The sequence below is a fragment of the Poecilia reticulata genome, linkage group LG8, assembly GCF_000633615.1.
Source record: "Poecilia reticulata strain Guanapo linkage group LG8, Guppy_female_1.0+MT, whole genome shotgun sequence".
NCBI classification, from domain to species: Eukaryota; Metazoa; Chordata; class Actinopteri; order Cyprinodontiformes; family Poeciliidae; genus Poecilia; species Poecilia reticulata.
The window spans coordinates 5,504,857-5,531,783 of NC_024338.1; the positions used below are offsets into that span (position 1 = coordinate 5,504,857).

The 26,927-nt window shown below is 41.0% G+C and overlaps 1 protein-coding gene across 17 annotated transcripts in view; it reads right to left on the reverse strand.

The window, feature by feature from the left end:
* Positions 1-26,927, reverse strand: part of nfixb (nuclear factor I/Xb) — a 195,303-nt gene that overhangs the window by 104,993 nt on the left and 63,383 nt on the right. For 7 of the 17 annotated variants that reach the window (XM_008415318.2, XM_008415315.2, XM_008415321.2 and 4 more), the window contains one exon: positions 19,012-19,543. In XM_008415318.2, the coding sequence (XP_008413540.1) occupies positions 19,012-19,543 (532 nt within the window). Of the gene's footprint in view, positions 1-19,011; positions 19,544-21,488; positions 21,784-21,814; positions 22,033-26,927 lie in introns of those variants that run through there. The other 10 variants (XM_008415311.2, XM_008415327.2, XM_008415308.2 and 7 more) reach the window with 5 other exon arrangements.

Below are 26,927 nucleotides of genomic sequence, written 5' to 3' on the forward strand. Positions count from 1 at the left end.
GAAAGCCAGGCCTGCCTGTTTGCATTGGCCAACTTTCAGCATTCCACATGTCTTTGTGATTTTCAGCTTCCTGACCTCAGGAGACCCTCCATGCTACTGTAAGTTATCCGCACACCAGGAGCACAGATGGATCAGCAAGGAATGCTGAAGTCCTATTGGTTCGGAGCGGCGTTATAAATACGCTTGTAATGAGAAATACTGGGAAAAACACCAGCTCCCACAGCCGCACAGACATATGCGGCAAATATTCCTGTAAATGTTCTGATCACTGACATCTGCCTCTTTGGGGAAAAAAGAAAAAAAAAGTCTGCTGTAGTCTGAAGTGGAAGACATTTTAACCAGCTTTTCTTGGTAGTTGCTATGTTTCTTAGAAATGCAGTTTCAGAAATCAGACTGAATCCAGCTGATATTAAGGCTGATTTTTAGTCCACAAGTTCTTCATCTGAGATCTATAAGGAGGAACGGATCGAAGGCAGTAGGGTTCTGGTTAGCAGTATCGTTCACTACAACGTAGCATTAGCTAGGCTAGTCATGGGTTTAGCACTGCAAATGAAATTAGCAGCGCTAACAAGATTAGAGGTGCTAATTACAGAGCTGTGCTGATTGATACAGAAAAAGACTTTTTCATTTAACCCACATTTGTACAGATTTAGCTTCATTTTAGATTCATTTCCCCTTCACTGTTTTCCCATTTTGTTATGTAATGTGAAAAATATTATGAATTTTATATTAAATGCTAACAAAGTTTAAGAAAGTGAATGAATGGCTCACATATCCTCATCTTCCTAAAATAAAAGGGCAAAGTAATTTTTTGCCAATAGTTGATTTTTTTTTTATACATCTAAACTATCTTTTGCCAAAAATATAAATAAATAAAAAGGTGATGTTTTCTTAAATCACTTTTGGCAAAAAAGACTAAGGGTGTTATTTTAGGAAGTTGACAATATATTATCATTTATCTTAACTTCTGGGACAATTTATCATCCAGCAACATTTCTCATCATGAAAGCCCTATGTATTAAACATATTTTTCATTAGGCCCACATTTCTGTTTTAAAAAATAGTTTTTTAGTAGCCTGGTGTAATATTCTAATTTTAAATGTTTTCATTAATTGTATGTGGAAAATCTTTACATATAACAGAAACTAACGCCTTCAAACATCCATCTGTGTGCTGTTATCTATACAATGAGCTTCACTTAGTGATAAAGTTACTAAAATAAACGGAGTTTTCAATAATATTCAATTTAATGAATGGGTCCGTAGAACGGTCCAGTCCAAGTCCAGATCTACAGTAAATCCAGTTGGGGAATTTGTGGCGGTGTTTGAGAAAAATGTATCTCCTATGAAGCCACGTGTGCGATAAGCAGCATTCTGAGATAAAGGCGGGATGCAGCCGGTCCAAAAACGGGGAGCGGGTGCACACTCAGATTACAGCGAGGTGCCGGGGTGATTAARGTGAGAGCAGGGAGGAAAGAGTGTGTTCAGAGCCAAATTAGGGAACAAGTGGCACCTTGGGGCTGATCTAAACAGGATTTACTTGTTGCTGTCCCGAGGTGACTCGCTTCACTCATTTACCCAACACCGCTGCAGGCCCTAAACCCCTAAAGACCTCGTTAATTAAGGTGCAGACAGGCAAGACGCTCTGGGTGTGTATGTGTGTGTTTGCTTCGTGTGCAAATGTGGCAGAGTGGATACACACACACACGCACACACACACACACACACACAATCTTGATTCATTTAGTGTGGAAAGTATTTCAATTTTTTTTCTGTGGAATTATGGGATTCTGTCACCTCGAATCAATTTCTCATGTAAACACAGCGTTGATTTCCTAAACATTCGCAAACGTAAATGTTTCGATTTCACTGCAACAGAGATGTCTCTGTGACAGGAGCGAACCCCATAAAGCAGCCTCCTGCCTGACAAGACATGCTGGATGTTTAATCACTTTAACTTATTCAACCTGAGTCAGTAGAATAATAAATTATGGTGCAACCGACGGTTAAACAAATCAGGAGATCGTCAATTATGAAAGTAAAACAGGAAAGTGGCAGATGGAGAGAAGGGGGTTGCAGAGGTAAAAATGAAGACATGTTAGTAAATGTCAAATTAACCCAGAGATAGGCTTTTAGAATGGGTATGGAAAAACTATGCGACAAGAAAGACCAAAACCTTCATTCAAAATAAATGAATAAATAATGTTGCGGAAAACTGACTACAAACTGCAAAGTTTTGAAACAGTGAAATTCAAAAGTTCGCAGTTAGGAGGCCGAAGTGTCCGCCGTCCCCGCCGCCTTGACGGCAAATATTCCCATCGCCGCCCTTTGGCCCCGGTGGACGTGTGCCAGAACAGTTTACACTCTTATAACAAACAGGCATCCCATTGCAACAGCCAGAGGAGTACATGTGGGTTTTGGAGACGGAAAACGGAGGGATAGAGGCAGGAAGGCGGGCTAAACAAGACAAGCGGAGGGAGGGAAAACCGAAGGGGGAGAGAGTGAAAGTTGTCATAAAACAACAATAATAGGAGGCCTCAGTGCCACCCAGTGACCACATCAAGGCCTCTGTGATGACAGGCTGTGCACTGTGCATGTGTGCCTGCGGGAATGCATGCGTGTGTGTGCGAGTGTGTGTGCCCTTTTCTTGGTTAACCGAGTAATAGCTATCACAGCATGAACACTTGCTTGGTACATCATATATCCCACAAAGCATTTGTATAAATACGGCATAAATTACTAGGAAGCGCTATTAGCAGTTGACCATTAAGTGATGGGCTTTTGACACAGGTCACTTAGAAATGGATATATTCACTGCTAGTAGTCTTTGTATATACATATGTATATCTAAATATACATTTAAATAGGTTTCATTTTTGCCAAATTCTCCATTTTGTTTCCTAAATCTTAGCTACGTCTATATCTTTGGTCTAACAATCTAAGCTAGCATTTGGGCTAGCATTTTTACTTTTTTTTTTTTTTTTTTACAAGACAACTTGATAGTCTTTCTGTAATTTGAAAAATGTTATCTGTTCTATCTATATAGCATCATGCTATATAGATGCTTTTCTTAAGCGATGACGCAAACATTACTGAAAGTTAAGTAAAAGGTTAGGAAAGATAAATGCTAGGATAGTCTGTTAGAAGCTGGAAGCTGTTAAGTTCCCACCCATTTGTACCTAATGGGACGCACTACAGCCTTCATTTTTGTGACTTTAATAGCAGCAATAACACTTCCTCTCAAACGGTGGCGCTAATGAAGAGGATAAAACAGAGTCAGCTCACAAAAAAGAAGAAAAACAATACGCCAAGTACAAACTAGCAAAAAGCTTGAAATTTTGCAGAGACTTTGTCATGTAATTGTTTTTAATTAGTTAAATTATGAAACTTTTTTTTTTTTACAAAATTATGTTAAAAAGCAGATCTGACCACCAGATTTTTATACGCTTATATTTTAAACTGTGCTCTACATACAGAACGGCGTTTTGTCTGCCATTGAGTTCAAATTATCATAGATGAGGCAAGTGCAAAAGAAACAAGCATGTCAAGTATTTACTTTACTGTGTGAATACATGTGATACAGTTTCTGAATTATGTAACACAAAGAAAAAAAAAATTGAGTCATATTTAATACACAACATCTACTTAGACATTTACAGATTGAGTTAGCTAGCTGACGAGTCATTTAGCTTAACCAAAATAATGCATTTAAGAGCTGTTACTAACTTCCCTCTAATTTTAGCCTTTAACAGCTGGTTTTAGCAAAGGCACTGACCTTATTTACTCTGTAATGCTTTCCTCTTAAAGTTAGTAACGGGTTAATCTTCTAAATAAAAAGCAGGCTAAATGAAACCAACGCGGATGCAGTAAAAGGCCTCTTTAGAAATGTTTTTCATTGCTGTGGAATTCCACTTGACTCATGAGTGAAATGCATGAGCAGTGTCCAAGAATCACTTCCTAATAACCCCACACTCGATGAGTGCTTAGCTAGGAGCACCTGTGAGCATTAATGTTATCTCAAGTGCAATTCTCTAATTTTCTCTTTTTTAGTGGAGACTTTTTAGTGACGCCATTACTTCTGTATTCTGTTAACTACTGAGATAGTAGGCTTTGGTACTGAATTAGGAGATTGTTGTTTTAATTACGAACTAAAAAAAGTGTTCTAAAATATCACACTTTCCAAATAGAATCATGGGGGAAATTATGTGCATTCCATGATTCAATTGTCTCAGCAATTTCAAACTTTAAAACTTGATTTTAAATAAGAAACATACAGTAACAAAATCAAACACAGACAATTGAGAACAAGATATAGACATAACTACAATATACAAGGGCATTATATAACATGTATATTGTCTAAATGAAATTGTTGCTTGAGAGTTGTAGTCTTTCAAAGGCAGATAAAATGTGTTAGTGCTTTAGCCTTAGCTTCTGCTAAATACAGTCTTGGTGTTGTACTTTAGAGTTTGTGGACCTAATGTTTATGATTAGTGCTTTAGGGTTAGCACAACTAACTTTTTTAGATAGCACTGTCTACCACTGATTTTCTCCGATTAAGGACTGCTATTACCTCAGATGGGATTTTAAAAGCCTTCCTTTGACTGATACCTTTGTACAAAAGATCATTTTGATCCTTTGTAATTTCTCATAATTTTGCCTATTACAGATTTGAATGCCTGTCATTTTAGAAAACGTATTTATCTTGACATTGTCAAGCCTGATATTTCTAAGACGAGTGTGGAGACTTTTTATATCCACTGCAAATTTCCCCTCTATGTGTTGTACAATGTAAGGAGTGTTAACCAAGCCAAACCTGGACCAAGAGAGTGGAACCATGTTACGTCCGGAGCCTGGGAGAGAAAGCTTGGTTCTTTTTCACACACACTTTAGGGAAAAAAAAGGGGGCTGACCACAAAATGAGTACTGTGCTTGGAGCTATTTTATTTCGGAGCTCTACCCAGGGAAGTCCGCTGAGAACACATGTAGATGGAAAGACGGAGAGAAACTGAGCCGAATCACTAATGGGGAAGAATGTGTGTAATTTGGCTCTGTTTGTTTTTCATTAGGATATAGAATATGTTGGAATTTCCTCATCACACATCTAAGGAGCGATGAAACAGAGATGGGATGGAGGCTAGAAGCTAAGGGGAACCACAGTTCTGTTTTGGGTAACGTTTCAAATCCGTCTTTAGAGAGGAATGATGGTGTCAGCATGGTACAACAAAATAAATACGTCAGCATTTTGTTGCAGCCCCAAAAATCAACATCAGTTAACAGTGACGGTAAACTACTTGACAGGCAGATAATGATGTACAGGAGTTGTAATTTAGCTTTTTTAAGCACAAACTCAAATACATCTCAATCAACACCACCATTTATTTTCACTGTAGAGTTAGACAATACAATGTGAAACACTAGTTCTTATCCGTAAAAGTCTACAAACAGTCTGTTATCCAAAATTATTTGGAAGTTTGCAGCGATGGTCCAAATTGTTAGGAAAGAGGATCGGGCAATTAAATTATTGGCAAACCCCAGTTCGACCGGTTGCTCTAGGTGTTGGAAAAGAAACTCTGAACGATTGTCAGGCCACAGATTCAGGAAGAGCAGTGTAGCTTTAGTAAAGGTTGTTAAGCAGCGGATCAGATATTTTCTCTCCTAGAATTGATGAGGGAGTTGCACAATCCCATATGTTTCGTGTGCCTTTTGGTATTTTGTGGTGATTGTTGGAGGAGAGACTTTTAAGAATTGATTCGGCCTTGAATCCCTGAAGCAAGAGCCATGTCCACAATCTTGCCACAAAACCAGAATTATTCTTCTGCCTCTTGTCACCAGTACTGCTTTTGTAAAGATCATGTATTGCATCTCCAAGGCATAGTCGTGAAGACGTGATCGTCTGCCTTTGGAACTTCAAGGTTGCATCTTTGTTTAATGCAGACGATGTGGTTCTGTTGTGTTTCACAACTGAAAGTGAAGTGGCTTCAATGAGTGGCTGTCACTTCCCATAAGTCTGAGGCCACCGTTGTCAACCATAAAAAGGTAGACTCACCAGGTCAGTCTCTACCTAAAGTGAAGGAGTTCAAGTATCTTGTATCAAAGTACCCAGTTAAGGATCAATGGAAGGCTAAAGCAGAAGACAAATAGACTGATTGAGACCATGTGATGAAAGAGTTGAGTCAAAAAGAAGCTCTTGATTTACTCTGTAAAGAGACTGAAAGGATGAGTGAAATCTCAGATTCAAGTGGCTGAGCTTCATCCATTGCGGGGTGGGCTCAAAGACATAATTGAGGAGCTCAACTGCGCTTGGCATCGAGAGGAGCAAGTTAAGGTGGTTCAGGCAGGAAGGAGACACTGAGGAAAACTAAGAACTTGCATTCTCTTGTGGCCTGGGAAAACCTGAAGAGCCCCGCAAAATAACCTCCAGAGTATCACTGTAGAGACGGAAGGTTGCACTCCTCCCCATGATGGACACCAATAAGTATTTTCACTACAAGTGAATTGATAATCAGGCAGTTGGTCAAGCAAGAGTGAGTCAAAAAGCACCACCTCACAGAGGACACTGTGTTGGCAGGTTACTTGGCTTTACTTGCACTTAACGAGCTTGAAAGGATCTAAATCTTTGTGTTTACATGAAAGACGGTGGTTGTATTATACAACTTCCCAGTATGCAAGGGAAAGATGCACAGAAAAACTGTCTGGTGACCAGAATGGGTTTGTTTATATGTGGAAAGGTGTTAAGTGACTCAGAAATCAGATCCGATTGACAAGTGAAAGGACAATGCTCACCGTTTGCGCTTACTATTAGAAGATTTTGCTATTTTCAGTGTCAGTGATGTTTTTACAAATGAAGGAAAAGAAGAAAAAGTTGTAGCAAGTTATTTAAATGGAAAATGTGTTTCTATGGAATTACATCCACTTCCTGGATGATACAACAGAGATGCGGTTTCTATTTTTGAAAGTTTACATCATTTCCTGCATGACACTTTTGGGTTTGTCTGCCACTAGAAGTCAGTTTGTGCAATTTATACCTTGAGGATGTTTCATGAAAGTGGTAAAAGGGGCTTTTGAACTTTTAACTTATCTCTCTTATGCATCATGCTACATTTGGAAATGTTGGCAGCCTTTTGGAAATCTGAGTGAAGGTCGTGGCTAGGTTAATGCTAATTGTGACTTTATTTTGGTATTTCTCCAATTTGTGAAGATCCACCACCATGTTTCACTGTAGGGACGGTGTATTCCAATTGATGTGCATTGTTAGCTAACTATTCAAAAAGGTTCATTTTGGTGTAATCTTCTTTCTTTCTTCCTCTTTCTTTTCATCACAGACTCTTCTAGACACTTTTAGAGTGCATGACTAGTAGTTATCGTGTCATTACTATCTACCGTCAAAGCTTCTGACCTTTACAGTTAAATATGGAAAAGTTCAAGGTGTATGGCAGCAAAGGCAATTCTGTCCCAAGCCTACAGGCAAGAAAGTTGTATCATAGTCCCTACTGGAGACATGTTTAGCTTAATGTTTAAAACATAATCTCATCTTCAAAGTGGAAAAGCTTGTGAGGATGTGTCATTTGTGTCTATGCCAAAAAAACAAACTAACTAAAAATCCCTTTAGTTCATGTGACAGAGCAAAGCCTGTACAGACCTTACAGTAATCGCACTTGTGTTCTTGTTTGTCTCAGTGGTGTGAACAGAACTCCTTGCGATGCCATTTGGTGTGAGCCGTATCTTGTTAAGTTCTGTTTTACGGCCCGGCCTGAGGGGAATGTAAACCCAAATGAAAAGAGCAGAAACAACAATAAAAGAGCAGACAGGGAGGGAAAAAAATGGAGCAGAGATGCTCCCAGGGCCAAAACCGCAGATAGAAATCTAACCGCAGAATCAAGGCCAGATTGCTCTTATTCACTGTTGTCTGAAGACCGAGAAGCAAGATCCCTCCGCATCCACCCACTGCTCTTTCCAGATTTACTGCTCTTAAATTGTTTGCTCTCTGCTTTAAAAGTCATCTCCAGATCATCAGCTCTTGAAAAAAAAAAAGAATCGCCATTCTGCTGAATGCCCAGTGGTGATGGCAGTGACAGCGCCTTTGCTCTCATTACGTTTGCCCTTAATGCGAGCCTTCCTGTATGTTTGGCTTTCTGGAGGAGCGCCCGACATTTTAGCCAAGCAGCAGAAGAATGGAAATTCAAGTGGGGGCTCAGAAACCGGGTGGTCTCAGCCTAATAATACACCAATCAAACGTAACCGCACAAAGGGGACAATAACAGAGCGGATCAGCCCCCGTGATATAAGAGACGTTCAAATCCTGAATAATAAGCAGAATTTTTAATACTCTGCACCTTGGAGTCATTTGCAGATTGCTTCCTTCTGGGTGAATTTTTCAGGAGATTGTGCGGCTTTAAGACTTTCTAGCGCTGCGGTGACAGATTGCACCCAGTCGAAGACCAGCGAGCGCAGACCCAGTTGGGTCTGGTTTGTTTCCAATCCCTCCCAGTCCATCTCAAGCACAGTCTCCAGCTGGGTCACGGATCCTTTCCCCTTTTCATGTGTTTGGCATCAGGTGCGAAGGGGGGTCTCAGGTGCTTGGCCCGTCCGGTGAGGGCTCTCTAACGTTCCTGTTTGTTGTCACTCGTCCTGGTTTTTAGTTGCACAAATGAGGATCTGCACGCACTCCATTTGAGAGCATATGCAAACACTTGAAAGGGTTCCTCACACACGTCACCTCTGTGAGCTATGGAGCCTCCGGGGATCTGAGTTTATCTTTTAAACGTGAAAATCAGGCTACATGAAAATGTACTTCCCACCAATGGCGTTAAGACTATGACAATATTGAGCTTTTCTTAAATAGTTTGCTCATTCATCATTGAATCCCATTCAGCCAGATTGAATGGGATTTTGCTCTTGACTTTGACTGGGACATTCTAATTCTGTAATCTAAATCATTCAGTTGTAGCTTGGGATAATGTTGTTATCTTGTTGGAACACGAACCTCTGCTCAAAGGCATGTTCTGATGTTGAAACTCAGAAACTTATTTCCAGGAACTTTTGTTTTTGGAGCACTTCCTCTGTGGTGTCACACATAAGGCCAGAGCCCGAGTCGTAGCTCCACTGCAGCGATGTCAACCAAGTTGGAAAAAGACAGAGTTTTGTCTGTCAGAAAACACTTATTTTACACTTAAAATCTATGCAGTCACTGTAACTGCCAATAAAAGGTTATGTTTTAGTTAACTGCAACACACATCAACGCATCAAAAAAGAATCCCTAATTATTATTTCTACAATACAATACATTTAACGTTTAGTTGCAGGCCAACAATCCAAGCAATCCTTTTCAAACCGACACTACTCAGGATTGTGGCGTCAACTCGACTGAGTGAAACACAAAGGCTTTGGTAGTTTTTCTTTTGTTTCAGGTGGGATAAAACTTTCAAAATGAATGAGAAAAAAATTTATTTTGACTTCAAAATATATCTAAATATGACTCATAATAAATGGCAAAAAGGTTTTGTCTCATGGTTTTTTCTGCCGTTGCCAGTTCTGGTGAGAAATCTTGTTTAATGAAGACACAATGAAGGAATCTTAAGCTAACATCTTTAAGTTGTCCAAACAATTTTCATAATGAACTTTTTATGGCTTTGCTTGTCTCTTGTGGGCTTTGCCACCTAATGGCATAACTGGATAACTGCAGTAAGCGAAAACCTACAAATCTGTCTTGAGGCCATCAATGTGGGCTAAGGGATTAAAATATATGCCGCAATGCGCATTGACCTTCAAAATTGGCAGAAATTATGAGTTGTAGATTAATTAAAGCCAATTCACCATGTATAACTGAGCTACACTGGTTTTTTTTTTTTTATTTGCAAAAATGTTGAAAACCATGTATCATTTTCCTCCCATTTCATTTCATGATAATGTTTTGCTTTGAGTTGGTGTAACGCAAAAATTCCCCCAAATACATTGAGATTTGGACTTTTAATATGATAAAATATTTAAAAGTAAAAGAAGTATAAATATTTTTGCAGCTATGCTGAACTGCATGAAATGTGGTGAAATGCAGAGTATTTTCATACAGAGTTTATATGTACCTGTAAATATAGATATTTGTACATGTATATATACGTAAAAGCTGGACAGAGTAACTGACCACAAAGATCTGTCTTCATAAAAGACAGCATTTTTATTTGTCTGTAATTGACCCTCCGGCAAAGGAAAGGCACGCATGTTTTCCTGTAAAAATTTATCACCACACATTAAGCAGGAAATATTTCCCAAATTGGTGTAAAATCCTGATTTATGCATTTCGAGAGAATCCAAATCCTCCCGCTACATGCAAACCACTTTAGGTTTACGAGTAACAAAGCGCGACATTGAAGCGAAACTGACAGTAGGAAAGGGAAACGATACGACTTTGGCAGTTTACGGCATAGTAACGTTTTTACAAACCTAAACAAAGAAAAGGGTTAAATTCGCAGATATCATTTCGACATACACCAGCTGGACGTCCCAACAGGGAGGTGGGAGGGGGTTAAGCCAATGTAAGGTAAAAGCAGTTCTGTATTTTCTACTTGCTGAAGGGAAACTCTATCCGAGCTGCCATGTCAGAAGCCACTTCTAGCGTCTTAGAGGAATAAAAAAATCTGCTGGGCCACGCCGAGCACACTAGAATGTGTGAATAACATTTTGGTTCTAAAATTACCATGACATTTTTACGCGTCTCACTTTGTCCATGTCCAATGACAAGTGTTTAAGTTGCTCAGAAATAGCATTCCATCAGAGTATCATCGTATCCGTCCTTATTTCTCGAAAGATAAAGAAAAGTGTCTTTATCGCGTGTGATGACTGTTGTTTTTACAGCCTCCATCTAACTCGACTGTATAGGCATCGCGTTATCCATTCGCATGCGGGGGATGCCCTCTATAGAGCGAAAATGATCTGAGTGGATTCCTCTGGCAGAGCCGCACGGTGGCCACGGAAACAGCCCAGCACTGCAAGGCCACTGCCTGTGCCAAGCAGGCCAGTCGCTGACACTCCTTGGACGGAACCCAGGAAAGGTGCACCGAGGAGGGGAGGCAGTGTGGCCATGGAAACGCCATTCACTTTACCTTCTGAGCGTACATAAATAAAGAACTTCATCCAAGTATTAAAATTTCATCCTCAACCTTGGTTTATTCTGATAAGTGAGGAAAAATCCAAACCATGTAATTTCAAAATATATATATATGTTTTTTGTATAACCTCCTCCTTGTTTCTTACTCATTAGGAAAAACGGTGAAGAAAGAGCGGGAATTTTTCCCACCTTCTTACAAAATTCATGCCCTGAAGCTGCGAAAGAGAATACAAGTGAAACTGGCAGAAGAATTTAAAAACAGACAGCCGGCGAGAATGAGAACCGTCCAACTAGTCAAATGGGGATGGAGGACAAAATCAGGCAGGGCGGGAAAAAAGATGGGATTTTGTGAGAGGTTGTTTTTCTCAGGCGGACACTAACCTGTCCTGGTGAATGTCCTTAAGGGACATAAGGGGAGGTCAAAACTGCACTGGAAAAAACACTAAATCTTAAAGTGTTTTGCATAGTTTCTAGTGAAAATCTCTTTGTACACGTGAAATAAGATAAGACTAACTTAAAAGGAACTTTTCTGCAAGATTTAGAAGCTCGTTTTAAGTCAATAATTCTTGAATACAGATTAAAATGACTATGTCCACTTGCAGATGTTTCCTATGATCTGTCAGTGGGACAGGAATTTTTAGCAGTTATTGACTCAACGAGCTGCATTATCTTTCAGAAAAGTTCCTTGTAAGCTAGTTTGTCTTATTTCAGATTAAAAACCAGATTAAAATACTTGGTAAGATTTTGTGTTTTTGTAGTTTTACAGTTAGACCTATACATTGTCTGTCTCTATCAGCTTTGAACGTCATTCTTTTACCCGAAGCGTATACAACATTTGTCTCTTTACACTTAGAAAGGGCCAACAGTGGCAGTAGCCCAGGGTACCGAGTTTTGGGGGTTGGGGGGGATCAAAGATTTGGAGTGTTTCTGTAATGAATGCATGTTTTACAGGTTAGGGAGGAACTTGTAGAGAAGTTTAAAGTGGATTTAGGCTACAAAATAATCCTGGGCTGCTGTTCAACCCAGAAAGAGGATGGGACACCTGCTAAACCTAGTTAGTGACAACATGTTAGGAAAGACTGTCAAACCAGTCATGAAAACAGACAAAAAAACAAACAAAAACGGAAAGATTGCTGCTGTGTCGCAGTATTAATCCAAAAGGAGGTCAGTGCTTGGATTGGATGTGACGAGGGAGGAAAAAAGAAAGGAGGAAAAAGAGGAACACAGCCTCTTTATTCCCTCGACTGGCTTGTGAAGTGTAAATCCCTCTTCGTCGTTTCAGTTGCTCAGAGACAACTTTATTTGTTTTTTCGTTTGCTGCTAATTAGGACGTTTGCGCCGACAAGCACGGAAGCCGGAGCCACCGCATTAGCACCTAGTTTGCACCCCGTCCCCCCACTAACACCCCGACTGCCGACTCTCCGGATGCGGAGAAGAAAAGGAGCGCTTTAAGTGCCGATAATGGAAGAAGAAGAAGTAAAATAAAAAAAAAAAGACGGACGCCCAGGTGTTCTCGCAGAAACACTTTAAAACCCGCTGCCAGCGTTTCCGAATTGAGCGACGGCATCTCATGTAAGCACATCAAACAGCTAATTAGGCGAGTTAGAGTGAATGAAAGTGAGGAGGAAAAAAAGCCAGCTTGTTTTGTAGGTGAAATAAGTAGGGAGTCATGCTTGTGAAGTACAGTCAGGAGCCATATTCCATACTGCGCTCATGACACGGGGGAGCAAGCGGGACCCCCACTTCGGCAGCCCCCCATATATTCACGCTGTTATTCCAGGGAACAAAAGGAGGGGCTCTCGAGGCCGTGGGTGGATCCATGAAAGGAAGAAAGGAGCCCTGCTCCAGGTCCTGGCTGAATAGAGGCCTTTCACACTTAGAGAGGCCTGTTTACTCTCCCTTAATAATGGCTCTAATTTTCTGATCATTATTGGGTAATTCCATCCACCCCCACACCCAGCGTTTAACGCTTTCTCCCGTCACTCACAGCGCCGTGCGTCCTCGCCTTGTCCACTTCGCATTCCCCTGGAATTAAACCGAGCGTTTCCTGAAACTGTTTGGCCGAAGTCAAAAGGAGGTAAAAAAAAAAACAGGGAGAAACGAATCCGAACCCCGCTTAGTTGTGTTTAACGTTTCTTATCCACATGTGGAAGCGTTCTTTGCTCTGATTGGAGAGGAGCCGTGCTTTATCCTCCATTTTGTTTTTTTGGACCTGAATCCACCATCACAGCGAGTAACAATATTCGCTCCGCTAAAAATTTGCTGGAAAATGACTTTGGAAGGAAAGAAAAGGGATCACGGAAACGTGATAGCCGTTTTATTCAATCTTGGTGAATTTATATGAAAGAAAATATCTGTGTATATTCTGGATATAAGAGACGCCGAAGGGGGTCTGCGGCACCCGTAGGGGCGCGAAGGGATGCGTACAGCGTTAAGGAAAAACAAGGATGTTTGGGGGGAAGAAAATGTAAAAATGAGTGAGGGAGAGAAGGAGGAGAAGAGGAGAAGTTGGCAGGGTCTGTGTGTCGGTTTGAAAAGCTGGCACCTTCTAAACAGAGCTGCAGCTCCGGGTGCCAAGCGCTGCCAAGCAGCCCCGCTAGCCTGAATGTGTGCCCTCCCTCCGTCTTTGTTTCCTGCATGGCATTTTGCATTATCTTTATTCTACGCTTTTCTTTTTACTTTATATCAGCGCTCAGCATCGTCCCAACAGAAATGAGCGGCATTTAAGACGGCCGAGAGAGAACCGAAATAAAGCGAAGGCAAAAACGAAAGAGAGATTAATTTATTAGAGGGTTTCACTTTGGTTCTTTTATCAAAGATGATTTTTATTTGTGTCTAATTATCTGTTTTAAATGCAGATGTTGGTTTTATTTAAGTCTACGGAAAGGCTCCGGCTCGTTCCGGTGTGCCAGCTATGTGGGTTCACTTCGCCAGACCGCGGGAACGAAGCCGGTCGGGATCTCGCTGGAAACCGCCCAGAAAAAAAAATTAATAAATACATTTTTTTTTCTTTAAATCCGTTCCTCTTCCCTCCTTTTCGACTCGTCGGCTCACCTCACCTCTCCGCTCCTGCTGCTGCTCTCTGCCCCTCGGCTCAGGCGGCTCGGAGAGCCAAGCCGCCCCTCCTGTGCGCGGGGGAATACGTATGTTTTTAGCGGACAGACAGATTTCAGGCCTGGCGCCTGTACAGAGGGAGGAGAGGAGCAGTTGCAGAGAGATTTAACAGTGTTAAGACAGTAAAAAAAAAAATACGGACAGGAGAATATATAGAGGAAAATGACAGGTTTGCTAATTTAAGAGGGAAGGAAAATTTTTGATTCAGATTTATTTGCTGTTTTAAGCTGCAATCGTCTTAAATACATTTTTTCATACTTTCAGATTAGTTTAAAAAGCTAAATTAGTTGAGCTGCTACAGAGACTAAAAATTAATTATTACTCTTAATTGCAGAAATAATTAAAAATCAGTGTACAGTGAAATTAGGGAATAACTCTGCCTCCGTCAAACACTTTCTGCAACAAAGAATTTTTCAATTTCTGAAACAGAGACTTTTGTTTGAAAATTCAACCTAATTCAATCATTCGCTTTAGTCTTGTGGGTTCTTTTTTTCTCCCTCAACGTTATTCACTAAACTGGATAATTACAGTGAATAAGAAGCAGGCTGGCCGGGTCCCAAGCCCGAGATCAGCCCATGGATCCAGAGAGCGATGGAAAGTTCTGGACGAACGGTCAGCGGAACCGACTGAGGAGCGATCCAGTCCTTTTACCGATCCACACGAAATCTCAGCTCCATACACGTCTTTTTTTTACACACACACATGTAACTGAAGGAAACTGAGGACTTTTAGAAAGAGCCAACAGAGGCTGACCAAGGCCTCCACATGTCTCTACGTAGAGCTACGTAGAGACATATGGAGCTCTGCTCTTCACAGCACAATCACGGGGGACAAAAAACGAACAAATGCACCTTCAGCAGAGCTGATTTCTGTTTTCTTCTCTAGTTTTAACCAGGGAATACGAGGCGCTTCGTGTGGGGAAAAAAAAAGCCTCAAATCTTTTTTTTCATTATGTAACCACAGACCTGATAATGGTATCTCCATTTGAAGCTCAGGATATTGGGCAAAGGCGATAAGACGTGTTTGATGGATTAGCGTGACGCGAGAAGGCGCTAAGTCTATCGGTCTCGCTGTCCGCTTCCAAGTCCCCTCCCTTTGTTTGTCTCTTTTAAAAAGAGATTCTCTTGGTCATTTGTAATGTCGGCACCGCGCACAAAGACACCCCGACGGGTAAATGAGCGTGTGGAGAGACGGCGCGAACGGTTGGCTTTCGGACCTGGCCCGGGCAACCTACGCGGCCCGTCTGTCTCCAGTGCCGAGAGCAAAGCAAACACGGAGGCTCTCAGAAACAGCTTTTCATCCTCGCAACCCCCCCCCAAGTAATGAAAGCCGCATGAGGCGGACCGCGCTCCAAACATGACTAATGCTGGAACCGTGTGGCTTTATCAGTACAGACAAATACGGAGCAGAGGGGAGGGACCCAAGGCAACATGATGTCAGGCTTGAGCCCCTGTATGTCTCCACAAACCTGAACTATTAGGAGATTCAATGAAATAAAACAGACATGACGCTTATTCTCTCACATTGTATCGTTGACTGAGAATGCATGTAGCGACAGTGAAGAGGAAAAATAAAGCTGTAACAGGAAGAAACCTCCATAATGGTGTGGAAAACACATGTTTTAATTCAAGTAACGCTGTTTAAAAGCTACTGAGTTACCACAGTAGACAGATTACTTTATAGAGAGCAAAACAAAAAAGGGATAGTATTCTGCCCTTTAGTGTAACTTGAACGTAGACGATGTTAATGTTATGGAAATTATAACGGTAAAGATACACTATAGCCAGAGTGAAAGTGTTTATAAGGACTGTATCAATAAATTAGAGGAAATTATCTTCGCTTTGTGTGATCGAATGATTAATACATGAGAAACCAACATTATCCACCAATTTTATCTAGATCTACAAATGTGAAAATCATCCACAGTTCCCTTTTGCTCTGCTGTGGTAGAGTGCTGACCCATTGTTGAAAATGTATCAACTTAGTCACTATGCTTAGTAACTTTTCAGTCAAAAAAAGGAATCATTATCAGCCACAATTGGAATCGGYGAGTCAGGGTTTTTAAATATTGGTGTTTCAAAACCTTCAGTCGCTGCATCCCCAGTACTTATTTTCTGTTTTAACTCATTTAGATCATTTTCATTCTAAATCTTTATAGAGTATCGCAATATCGTGGTGTTTCTAGTGAAGGCTCTCATACTGCATAAATCTCAAACAAGCCCCAGTCTTCTAGAAGGCGCTAAAATCTATAACTGCACAAAGCAGAAACACATCGTATGGGCAGGAGAGGGAGTGTATCTCCTGATCTGTAAGTCAAATCCTGACCTCTGATCGGTGGCAACAGTGACTTAAGCGGGTGGGAAAAAAAAGAAAAAAAACACCAGAGGACAGGAGCAGAACGGCAGGTGAGGCAGCTGCGGTCCAATCGTTGGGCCCATGGTAACTGACAGCTTCCGCCAAACACAGTCAGACACCCTGGAATGGAGAGCTAAGAATAAAACTGTAACACTGCCACCCGAAAGGTCAGAGTGGAGCCACTGTCTGCCCGTCCTCTTTAAACTCTGTTTAACCCCGCCAAGTCTCTGAGACTCTGCGGCTCGCTAAATCCCGACATGCACCCGGCTCTGTTCAGGTCCGGTCGTACGCGCAAATACGCTTTGCGATCGAAGTTTCAAACACGAACAAGTCATTTGCGAGATGCTTTATTTATGAACCGAAGAAGTAACAATGTAAAGAGAGCTGGCGTGGTGTTGGGAGTCAGTGGATACTGGCACAGAGTAGACAGAGAGGAGGGGGGTGGGAATTAAAAAAAAAAAAGGCTTTCCTCGAAGGAGGCACCAGGCTGCGCTCGGTACTGATCTGAGCGCCGCTTCGCCACGGTGCATTGTGGAACAGGAAGAGACGCTTTAGAGAGGCAGTGCGAACTCAAACAGAGTTACACGCTGGCCTGAAAGGAGCCTGGGGTTGGAGGGAGGCCGTGGGGCTCGCGGGGAGCTCCCCACCTCCCCGCCAACGGGGGGAAAGGAATGAATACCTCCCGGCGTCTATAAAAGCAGCGCCACGACGTTGAGGATTCACACCTGACCTTCTGCTCGACAGCTGGAGCGACGCTAGAGTGGAGCAATGACTACAACAGAGGAGCTGCTCCCGTATATATGCCAGCTAACGTACTGACAACTGGATACGTTTTCTTCTAAATTCAGAGAAAGCCGGTTCAGAGTAGTGGTGGGCGATATGGACTTAGAATTTTATCACACCCTTTGTGATAACAATAAAATTAATAAAAAAGATGATTTTTTAAATATTGTTTAAGGCGACTGTATGGCTGCCTGTGGGTCCACAACACAGATTCTGCTCTTGAAAAATATTCTCATTTCTTTTCAGGTGTCTTCATTAAAGAAACAGGAGTGATTTATATCACTAAGCTGCACACAGTGACTGCACTTAATCATATTTTCAAATTAGTGATATGTATTGATGCTCTCATGGAACAGTTGAAAAAATATATATATTTCCTATAACACTGTCAGTTTTTTTTTTACATCAGTTGAAATTTATCGAGACAACAGAGAATCAAAATTCCTATCACAAATTTAGTAAGAAATTTGTCCTGATAAATGTTAAACGATACAATACATTCCCACCCCTGGTACAGACTGGCTTTATTTGCAAAAATGAAGCAGCTCACTTGAGATACAATAATTATTTTAATAATTAATTAATCCTATTACCTCCTGTATTTTATTTTATTTTATTTTTTTTTTTACAGTTGCCAATTCAATAGTTTCTTATATTATTTTATGTCTTTATGGTTTGGCTTTATAATTTTAGTGTAGTTTTGAAGTGTGTACAAAAAAAATCAAAACAAAAAATAGACGTTAAAATGAAAAATATGAACTGTGATGCGGTTTTCATTTAAATTATTTCATGCTGGTTTGTATATTCGATCGACTTCCCGAATGAATCTGGAAAAATAAAATGCGTAAACAATGAGAAGTCTTTGATCTGTACGATCCAAAGAGTAGCGAGCGGAGCATCCGGGTGTTTGCGAGCGAGGTGCAAGGGTGTGCAAATGTGTGTGTGTGTGTGTGTGTGTGTGTGTGTGTGTGTGTGTGTGTGTGTGTGTGCGTTTGCGTGTGTGTGTTTATGCGGAGAGTGCCGATAGGCTGAGGCGATCGGGGATGGGGTCGGGGCGCTGCAGACTGGCTGCCTCCTAAACTACCTGGGACTGGGCCAGCTGTCACTGCACTCTCCAGACCACCACACACACGCGCACACCAGCAAACACCATTCTCCCATTCGAAGGGATTACAGACACATGACAAACTGCCTCTCACGTGCGCGCACGCGGAACCGTGTGCGCGCTCGCCGGGGATAAACCCGCTTGCAGATGCTTTTGTTTACTGACGGCGCCGCAAAACATGCACGTTTGGATTTAGTTAAATTTGCACACAAATGCTTCTACAAATGTACCAACGCAAACATATCTCTTAGCAAACACAGATTCTAAGCCCGGACTTTCAAAACTGTCGGAAACGCTTTAAAGCAAAAAGAAACAACTATCAGCAAAGAAGACGTTTGTCTTTTTTTTTTTTTTGCTCTTTCGGTGTGGGGAACTGTTTTCCGCATACTGTCCCTTTAAATATTTAAATGTGGCATTTGTCTTGGCATCGAGGCCATTTGGCACAGAATCTAGAGTGGGAGGCTAAAACCGAACCTGACCTCTGCGTCTGCTAAGGGTGCTCTCAACAAAAATAAAAAGCCCCGGCTCTGTAACATATCGGTAACACATACCTGGTGTGTGGACGAAGTAGGCCAGGTAGAGATCCAGCTCCTTTACCGTCACGCCGATGTGGTGTGGCTGGACGCACAGGCCGTGGTTGGAGCACTGGGGCGACTTGACCAGTCGTTCTCCGTCCGTGCTCTCCAGGGGGCTGCCCTTGAACAGGATGACCATCACCAGGTCCAGCCGCCACACCTTGTCGGCCTGGCGGAGGCAGTCGATGCGGCGGATCTTCCCCTTCTGGTCGGGGTTGGACAGCACGCAGCAGGGGGCCTTCTTGCCCGTGATGGTGAGCACAAAGTCCTCGCGGAACTCCGGCCGGATGTCCTTGCGGAGCTTGGCCAGCAGGCGCGAGGCCCACTTCTGCTTGATCTCCGGCTTCTCGCCCAGCAGCTCGTCCTTCACGGCGCGCTCCTCGTCCTTGCTCATCCTCTTCTCGTGCTTCTTGAAGTACTTGCGCTTGCGGGCCTGCAGGTTGAACCAGGTGTAGGAGAAGGCACGGACATGGGGGAGGAGGGCCTCGATGAAGGGGTGAAATTCATCCTGAGGACAGAAGGGGAAAAATGTTAAGGGGCTATAGGACGGAGATTTGATTTAAAAAGTGGAACTAAACATTTTTTATTCTGAAATTATTCACAGAAAATATATTTCAGATAGCAGTCTAATACGTTTTACACATTGACATTATTCCAATTATCAGTAATTGTTCATTTCTATTCAGTTTTGGTAACAAAACCCATTGAATTTAACTGGAAACGTTTGCTAATTCAAGCGTTAGGTTTTTGTCATTCCCTGTGTGAGAATATTTAGGCTAATAAAGTGTAAAGTGTAAAAACTCAGTAAAATGTAATAACTGTTACAAGATCTTTGTTTGGGAAAGTTTCTATAGCAGTAATCAAAATTGGTACCCAACTTTAGCAATAGCGCTGATGCTAAAGTCAAGCTTGCTAGCTAACACTAAGGCAGAAGTAGTTAACAACACGTTAATGATGGTTATGAGAGTAAGGCCTCGTTTGTTGCAAAGCTTTTTTGGGCTGAATCTTACTATTGTTGGAGCAATAAGTAAAATTTTAATCCAGATTTAACCAGTTTAGCAACAACACTAGTTATAAAGTCAAGCTTGGTAGATAAGACTAAGACAGAGGTAGCTAGCAAAAGACACATTAGCCATGATTCCAAGAGAAAAGTCTCCTTGTTTGTTACAATACTTTTGTTTAGGAAAGTTTCTATTGTTGAAGCAATTACAATTCATATCAAAATTTAACAGCTGTAGCAACAGCACTAATGCTAAAGTCAAGCTTGCTAGCTAACACTATGGCAGAGAAGTAGCTAACGAATGACACATTATCCATGGTCATGAGAGAAAAATCTCCCTGTTTGTTTCTATACAAGTATTATTATTACCTTACCACTGTTCAATTCTTCTCTTTTTAATTTTTTAAACCTGAGGGGACAATCAGTTTGCTAGCAAGTTGTTTAGCGCTGCAGCTAAACAAGCTAAAACTTAAATTCTCTCTATAAATCAGAAACCTTTTCAACCACAAGTCCATTGGCAGTCCTTATCTTTTACTGAGCTGATGTAGGTATTCACAGTGCATCCCACAGGCTACGAACATATCAGCTTTTCTCCTCGTGTTCAACCAGTGGACACCACGCTATGAGAACGACGGTAGTTTCAAAATAAATGGTTCAGGCAAAATTTGTTACCAAAATGAAGCAGCGAATGATCTCAAAAATGCACTATTAGCAAACCAACGTGCTTGATTAAAATGAAAACAATTTTATTGGCTAATATTGAATACTCTGCTAAATTCCTTTTAGTTTAATACAAGCTTCCTAATCTTTAGGCAGTTGCTGCCAAAAAAACAGCACGATAGTTTTGGCTGTCAGGGAAAAGATGCATCCTTGTTAGAATGAATTAAAAATTACTTTTTACTGTTTCAGTAATAATTTCATGCTTTACTCGCAAAAAAATATTTATTTTTTTTGTTTCTTTTAAACATGAGAAGAAACACCACAGGCACAATTTAAGTAATTTAGTCATTTTAGATTTTGGTTACAATTTAACACATTTATTTAGTTGAAAATTAATTACAATCTATCCAAAATAAAATATATTAAATTGCTTCACTTATTAATTATGACAGTCTATGTACGTTCTCAAAATTTAAATAACCAGCAAAGCATTACGTCTGAAACGTTAAAACGTATGTTTTTAATTTTCCTGTCATATAAAATCACGCACACATTCAAACACACAGATATATGAATCTTAATAAGACACAACAACGCAACAAATCATCCTGCTCGTCTCAGCAAAAACAACAACAAACATTCAACAAGAAAGAAAAAAAAAAGAAAAGAAAAATCAAAACGCATAAATCCAAAAGCAGAAGAAAAGCTGAGCCAACATACACTCCCGGTTCTCTGCTGTTTGGACAGGGGAAGGGGAGGAAAGAAAAAAAGGTGGCACAAGGTATTCTAATACCTTCACTACATATCTCTGGGCAACAAAGCCCAGATCTCGCCACAGCGCTCCCGTGCCAGGGTTGCCACACACCGGCCGCTCACCGCCGCCAAGCTTTGCCGCCACAAGCCCGCCGCTGAAATGCGCCGCTAAAAGCTCAGCCATAGCATTTCCTATCAGCGCTATACACACACCATGCAGGGGAGGAATAAAAAAAAACTAAAAAAAAAAAAAAGAAACCAAGGGGAGCTCCAACCAGAGTCACATTTCCACAACAAACTGAAAGCAGACACAAATCACCACAGATAACCACACTGCAAGAGGAAGACAGACGGCCTGGTAGTTACCATTTTGCACTCTCATCATAAATTTGGCACGGCGTTTAAAGTGAAAAAAAAAAAGAGAAAAAAAAAACCTTCCTGCACCAGTTATTTTTTTTTTTCTTTTGCGCTCCCCAATGTAAAGCCAGAGCTGGTTTGGCAAAGAGAGGAGAATTAGGAGATGGGAGGAAAAAAAACACACTTGGAAGCGGATTGTCAACTGAAAAAAAAAAAATAATTAGCTGCTTTAAAAAGTTGAGAATAATAATAAAAAAATTGGGAAAATTAAATAATCAGCAGCACATTCGAAGAAATATTCAGAAATATAAAGAGAATATTTAATAAAAATAGCAGTTTTGAACTGTTAGAAAAATCATTTTAAAAAAGCACAAAAAATAAAAACCTTGAGGGGAAAAAAATCCTTGGCAAAGTACACCCTAATTGGTAGCGGTGTCTGTTCTGATCCCTTGGCCCGCCTCACACACACACACACACAGACACGCACGCACACACACTCACAAAAAACACACACACTCTCTCTCTCTCTCCTACACACGCGCGCAGAATCGAAGAGGGAAAAAAAACCGAGAGCCGAATCAATGTTGGACGAGCGCACAGGACCGCTGGCAAAGCCGAGTGCTGCCTCTCCTTTTTTCTCCTTTTCTCTCCCTCTCCCTCTTTCTCTCTTTCTGGGTCTCGCTGGCCGTCTCTCGTCCTCTCCGCGTTCTCTCCCTAACCATCGCTTGAGCCTCTGCCAGCGCGATGAGAAGGCCCACCTATTTGGCAACGAGATGCCCGCAGCCCAGCCAATGCGTTCGCTTCCAGAGCCGAGAGGGAGGGTAGGAGAGAGAGAGGAAGGAGAGAGAAAGAGAAAGAGGGGGCAGAGAGAGAGAGAGAGAGAAATGGTAGCGAGAGGGAGGGGGGGCAGGTTAGGTTAGTTTGGTATGGGGAGCAGGTGGGGGTGTGCGCGAGCCAAAACGACAACTTCCAACCCTGACACGGCGGGAAAGTTCAGGAGAAGAAGCCTAAAAGTCCTCGCGCGCACCCTCCTCCATCTTTACTATGGCCGCTGCTATCCCCCTCTCTCGCTCCCTCTATCTGCCTCTCTCTCTGCTTGCATAATGCCACCTTGGCAGAGGATGGCAAAGAGAGGACACGCAGCTCCAGAGTCCCTCCAGACCCCACCACCGCCGCCGCCGCCGCCACCACAGCCGGCAGCTGCTCCGGGGTTCAGCGCAACAAACAAAAGACGAAGGGGGGGAGAGGGAACGAGCCACACTCTCCTCTGTCTGTGCAAACAAGAGTGAAGGATGGAGAGGAGAACACGCTAATGTTTACAAGAGTGAGAGGTGGGCTACTTAAAGACAGCAAAGCAATCAACTCTAGGACCCGTACAAAATATTGCTTCCTCGAGGAAGGAAGGAAGAAAGGAAGGAAGGAAGAAAGGAAGGAAGGATGCATCGATGAGGCCACTTCGAAGGCTGCACCTGCTCCGGCACATGTGCATGGCAGCCAGAGATGGGCCAAGGCTGCATATGGATGGAGGGTGGAGGGGCAATACTTGATGTGTGTTGGTTTCAACTACCTCAAACACCACAACTCAACAAATACTGGAAAACCTTTTGATAAGCATTTTATGACGGTTTATCTGGATATTCCATGGAAATGCTAAATTACATGCAAAACTGACACAATTATCTCAGTACATGGATGTAAAATAATCAATGAAAGCTGAGAGTGAACAGAATATGGGTCTGRTTTGCTTTGTAGCTTAGCATTTTCTTGAATTATACATATGATATAAATTGTCATATGTTTTTTTTAAAAACCTTTACCTTAGAGCTGCTCCTCAAATAGGCCAGCTGATTCCGAAGTATTACAAATTATGACCCCTGATTAAATTATAAAAACTCCAATAAACTTAATCTCCACTCATTATTTATTAATGACTGGATATGTCATTGACAAATATMAAAATTTCATGGAAATATAAAGAAAAGCGATGTGATATTCTGAATATGTGATATTCAACATGTCCAGCAGTTGATTTAATTAATTAATTTATTTTTTACATGTGGTTCACCACCCAGGGTGCCATTCTGTTAGGGGATGACTGATACATTGGTACATTCCATCCATCTTCTTGACACCCTTGTCTGTCACCAGTCTGTCGCAGGGCAACACAGAGACACACAGGACAAACAACCATGCACACACASACTCACACCTAGGGGCAATTTAGACAGACCAATTAACCTGACAGTCATGTTTTTGGACTGTGGGAGGAAACCAGAGAATCAGGAGAAAACCCACCATGCACAGGGAGAACATGCAAACTCCATGCAGAAAGACCGGGGCCAGGAATCGAACCTAGAACCGTCTTGCTGCAAGGCAACAGCTCTACCAACTGCGCCACTGTGCAGCCTATTGGTACATTCATGGGATTCATTTTGAGTGCAAAATTTGAGGGCAATTGTTTAAAAAGAAATCTGTATTGTATTTGATCATCTTTTCGTCCATTTTTGAAGAAACAAAGAGAACAGGAGGAGACAAAGACCAAAATGTAACTTTACCTGTGAACAAACCGTCACAAAAACTGGAGATATGTAGAAATGATTGTCAAGCCTCCAACAGAGAAAATGCTATTATGAAAAGAATAAAAATACATAATTTATATATATATATTATATATATATATATATATACACACACAGTTTTTTTCAGTCTCAATTGATCCAGTCCAGTCTAGGCGTTACCAACAAATGCAAAAGTAAATGGTAGTGTTATTTATCAGCAACAAATTTCACATTTAAAAGTTACACTATGTATATATATATTTTTATCAGTGAAACTATTTCATTCACAACAGTTCTTCATAACAGCATACTAATAACTGTTTTCCACAGTAAAACTACTAAATCCCCAGCAGGTTACCACGACCTGATCTGTTTACGGCACATTAATGTAGATTTGCAAATGTGATCTGGGAAAATTCTAATCTCTCATTTATTTAATTTACAGTAAAATTTAATTATGAAAGAAAAAAACGGGCCAGTGTCCATCTTGGATTTCTGTTTTCAGTTTAAGTGGAATTTACTCTGAGGCTATCAACTAAATCTTCAGGCRGTAATTTCTTCAGGGTTTTGTAACATTTGGTTTCATTTTAAATTATGTCATACAAGAAACTTCAAAGGTTCTTGTAATCTGCCATCTTTGAGGCTAAAGTAGCTCATGTTCTTTTAGTTCAATACRGATTCCACACCTGGTTACTATCTTAGCTAGCTCAGGTTAGCATAAAARTGGCTATTCTGTTAGCTAGGAAATAAGCTGGAGGCTAACAAAAACAGATGGCCACAGCACTAGCTGGTGAAATCTATGTTTGATTAAAATTAATAATGAAGGTTGAGGATTCTAGGAATGGTGTTCACCATAATCTATCACTTTATATGTAAAGTATAGCATCAACGGAATGCTAATGCTAAAATTAGCTGCAAAGACAAAAATGTGACTTTATCTGTATRTTGACTTAGTTCAATTAAAAAGTCGTGAATGTGACATGTTGTGTCTGGAGCCCAATTGGAAGATGATTCACTCTGTTAACAGTTCGGCTGTTGGTTGGGGTTTTTCCCCCAACATTTCTTTAATTAGCCATATAAAGCAAATATTTTCCAGCTGGCTGAAAGTGGAACAAAAACGAGACATTTTCACAGATTTCACAACAATTTGGAAAATTTGAGTTGAAAAACAAAAACAATGTTTTTTTTTATAGATGCTGAAGATAAATAAATAAACTCACACACTCCGCACAGGCAGGGGTGAGGGAGGCTATGAGTGTTTTTGACATTCAACTCACAATGCAATAAAAATGAGTACAATAAAAATATTTGTAACACACTTTTCCTTATTTAAACTCATCTATATTTTATGGACTCATTTTATTTTTATAATAATTTGTATACTAAAGAAAACACGGAACAATCTTTAACTGAGGTAAAAGTCAAATCTGAGCGGGTGTCTTTGTTCGTTACTTGGGAATAATGTCCGCTGTTGCTGCAGCACAAAAATAAAAAGCGTACAATGAGAAATACATTTTTTTTGTTTTTGTTTCGACGAGTTTGCATCCTAAATTGAGGATCCTTCCATTTCCCTCCCTTCTCCTTCAACTGCAAAAAACACCGAAAAGCAAAAAAGTCTCTCTGACACACACCAACACAGCCTTCATTAAAGAGCCGTGAACATGCAGCAGCCCGGGTCCACACGCCTCCAGCCTGTCTGACTGCAGCCAGAGTCCGATCCGGGGTCAGATAAGAGCGTGCGTCCGAGTCCGACGTATCTGGGCTCGGCTGCACCTGCAGGAGCTTATGGCTCGCGCCGCAGCGGGAGAAGATAACTGGCAYTTGGATGTGATTTGCCGTGTCTCTGCTTTTCACGATGAATTAGAGCTCGCTGGGTTCACCTCTCTGCTGCCAAAATGCAAATACGCCGCCATTCAGATGTCAGCAGAATTCAACTGCAAGGAGGTTCGAGTCATTTCTCTAAGCCTCCCACAAACAGAGACAGTCATGTTTGTTTCCTATAAATAACTGGAGTCTTTAAAGATGACAAATCTGGRGGAACATGCACTGTAAAAAAAGAATTTCAGAGGGTGTTAGATGATAAGTTTTAAAAAAAAATATCTGCTTGTGAATATTAGCTTCAATAATAGTTGGATTTCAACAACAGTTAATGTTTTCTTTTGATGACAAATCCATCCTAAGCATTTCCTTCYAACTTCAGTTATCAGCCAATTTTAGTGTAAAACAACAAATATTTTATATGGGTGGAACTGGAAGTTTTGGAAAAGAAATKATACAAGTTAAACAGCTAACAAGCACTCGTAAATAAACTAGCGTTGTGTGACATTTGACTTATTTCAAAGGACTTAAAACGCGCCAATGTTGACCAAAGTGCAGAAAAACAAAGCTGAACATAAACAGCACTGCTTACAACGCAAAAAATACAGAAAAGAGCTGCAAAAGTTGAAAAGAGAGAAATAAAAAAACTTGAATTATAAAAAGAAAACCAAAAATAGTACAACAGCATTTATTGGTCTGGTGTGAAAGGCAGAGTAAAAGTTACTTTTTTTAAAGTGTGATTTAAA